Below are 1,333 nucleotides of genomic sequence, written 5' to 3'. Positions count from 1 at the left end.
AGGGTAACGTGGGGACAAAGACACATATGTAATATCTTAATCAATAAAAAATATATTTAAAAAAAAAAAGAGAAAAGCTTTCTTAGTGGTACCTCCACTTAAAATTTAGAAACTTGGTTAAAATTTGGGCATTTGGAAGATTTGGAATATCCTAGTTTTTAAATCACTTGGCCACTTAAGACGATGATTGTTTACTTATTTTTACTAAGAATACTTGAAGATACAGTTATGCTGAAAAAGAAATGAATAAATGAATTACTTTTTCTTGGTGATGTTTTTTCTGTGGTAACCAGGTGAGATAATGGATAACCTTACCCTCGAAGCTGGAGATGATGCTGGAAAAGTGAAGTGGGTGGACATCAGTGATAAACTCAAGCTTTATGCTAGTCACGCTCAATTCATCAAACTTGTGGCAGAGAAACGAGATGCACACTGGAGTGAGGACTCTGAAACTGACTGCCACGGGTTGTAGCTCACAGCCTCATGTCAGCCAAAGGCCAACAGAGGAGCAAGTACTGCAAAGAAGGCAGGATCACAGAACTCAAACGAGCAAGCTGGATTGGTAACTTGGAAATTATTTTATTCACTTTTAAAACGATTTTTTTTCATGTAGAAGGTTTTACATCAGAATAAAATTAGTAAATATGGTGAAATATAACATGGTATTTTCTGCTTTCTAGTCAAAAGAAACAAACAATCATATTTTATATATATTCAATTTAAGCATGCTTTTAACCAAATTTAAACAGCTTCGATGCTCTAAAGAATTGTAATCTGAATAAAGATAAATTTCTGATGAGCCCTGAGTTCTGCTTTCCATCTGGTTCTTGTTTGTCAGTTTTTTTTTCTGTTCCCCTTGCTCTTCTGTGGTCTGAAGGGTGTTCCTGCCACATCAAATTCCTTTAGGAGGAGCACCACCATCATGCAGTCTGAATTATCTCTTAATTATTGGCTTCAAATCTTGCTTTACATGTACTTGTTGAAGCTGATTTAAAAAATGGAAACTTTATTCTTGTCTTTAGAGCCGTCAGTTTTATGAGGAAATTTCAGCCCTCTTTTAATTAATAAAGATCAATAAATAAGAGCTGATGTTCTCATTTTCAAAAATTCTGAAGTAAAAATATGTCCAGCTTGGTTAGTGTGTCTCAGTGAGCATCAACCTATGAACCAGAAGGTCAGGATTTGATTCCTGGTCAGGGCACATGCCTGCATTGCAGACTTGATCCCCATAGCAGGCTCAATCCCCAGTATGGGGCAAACAGGAGGCAGCCGATCAATGTTTCTCTCTCATCCTTGATGTTTCTATATCCCTCTCCCTTCCTCTCTGAAATCA

At 36.5% G+C, this 1,333-nt stretch overlaps 1 protein-coding gene across 2 annotated transcripts in view; it reads left to right on the top strand.

Annotated features, from left to right (window-relative positions):
• Nucleotides 1-1,082, top strand: part of NUDT9 (nudix hydrolase 9) — a 46,585-nt gene extending 45,503 nt beyond the window's left edge. For both annotated transcript variants that reach the window (XM_006760053.2, XM_006760051.2), the window contains exon 8: nucleotides 294-1,082. In XM_006760053.2, coding sequence (XP_006760116.1) covers nucleotides 294-472 — 179 coding nt within the window. In that variant the 3' untranslated portion in view covers nucleotides 473-1,082. The remainder of the gene's footprint in view (nucleotides 1-293) is intronic.
• Nucleotides 1,083-1,333: the final 251 nt, after the last annotated feature.

This window comes from Myotis davidii, unplaced genomic scaffold (genome assembly GCF_000327345.1).
Source record: "Myotis davidii unplaced genomic scaffold, ASM32734v1 scaffold356, whole genome shotgun sequence".
NCBI classification, from domain to species: Eukaryota; Metazoa; Chordata; class Mammalia; order Chiroptera; family Vespertilionidae; genus Myotis; species Myotis davidii.
The sequence above is the reverse complement of the archived record's forward strand: the minus strand, read 5'-3'. Positions and strand labels throughout refer to the sequence as shown.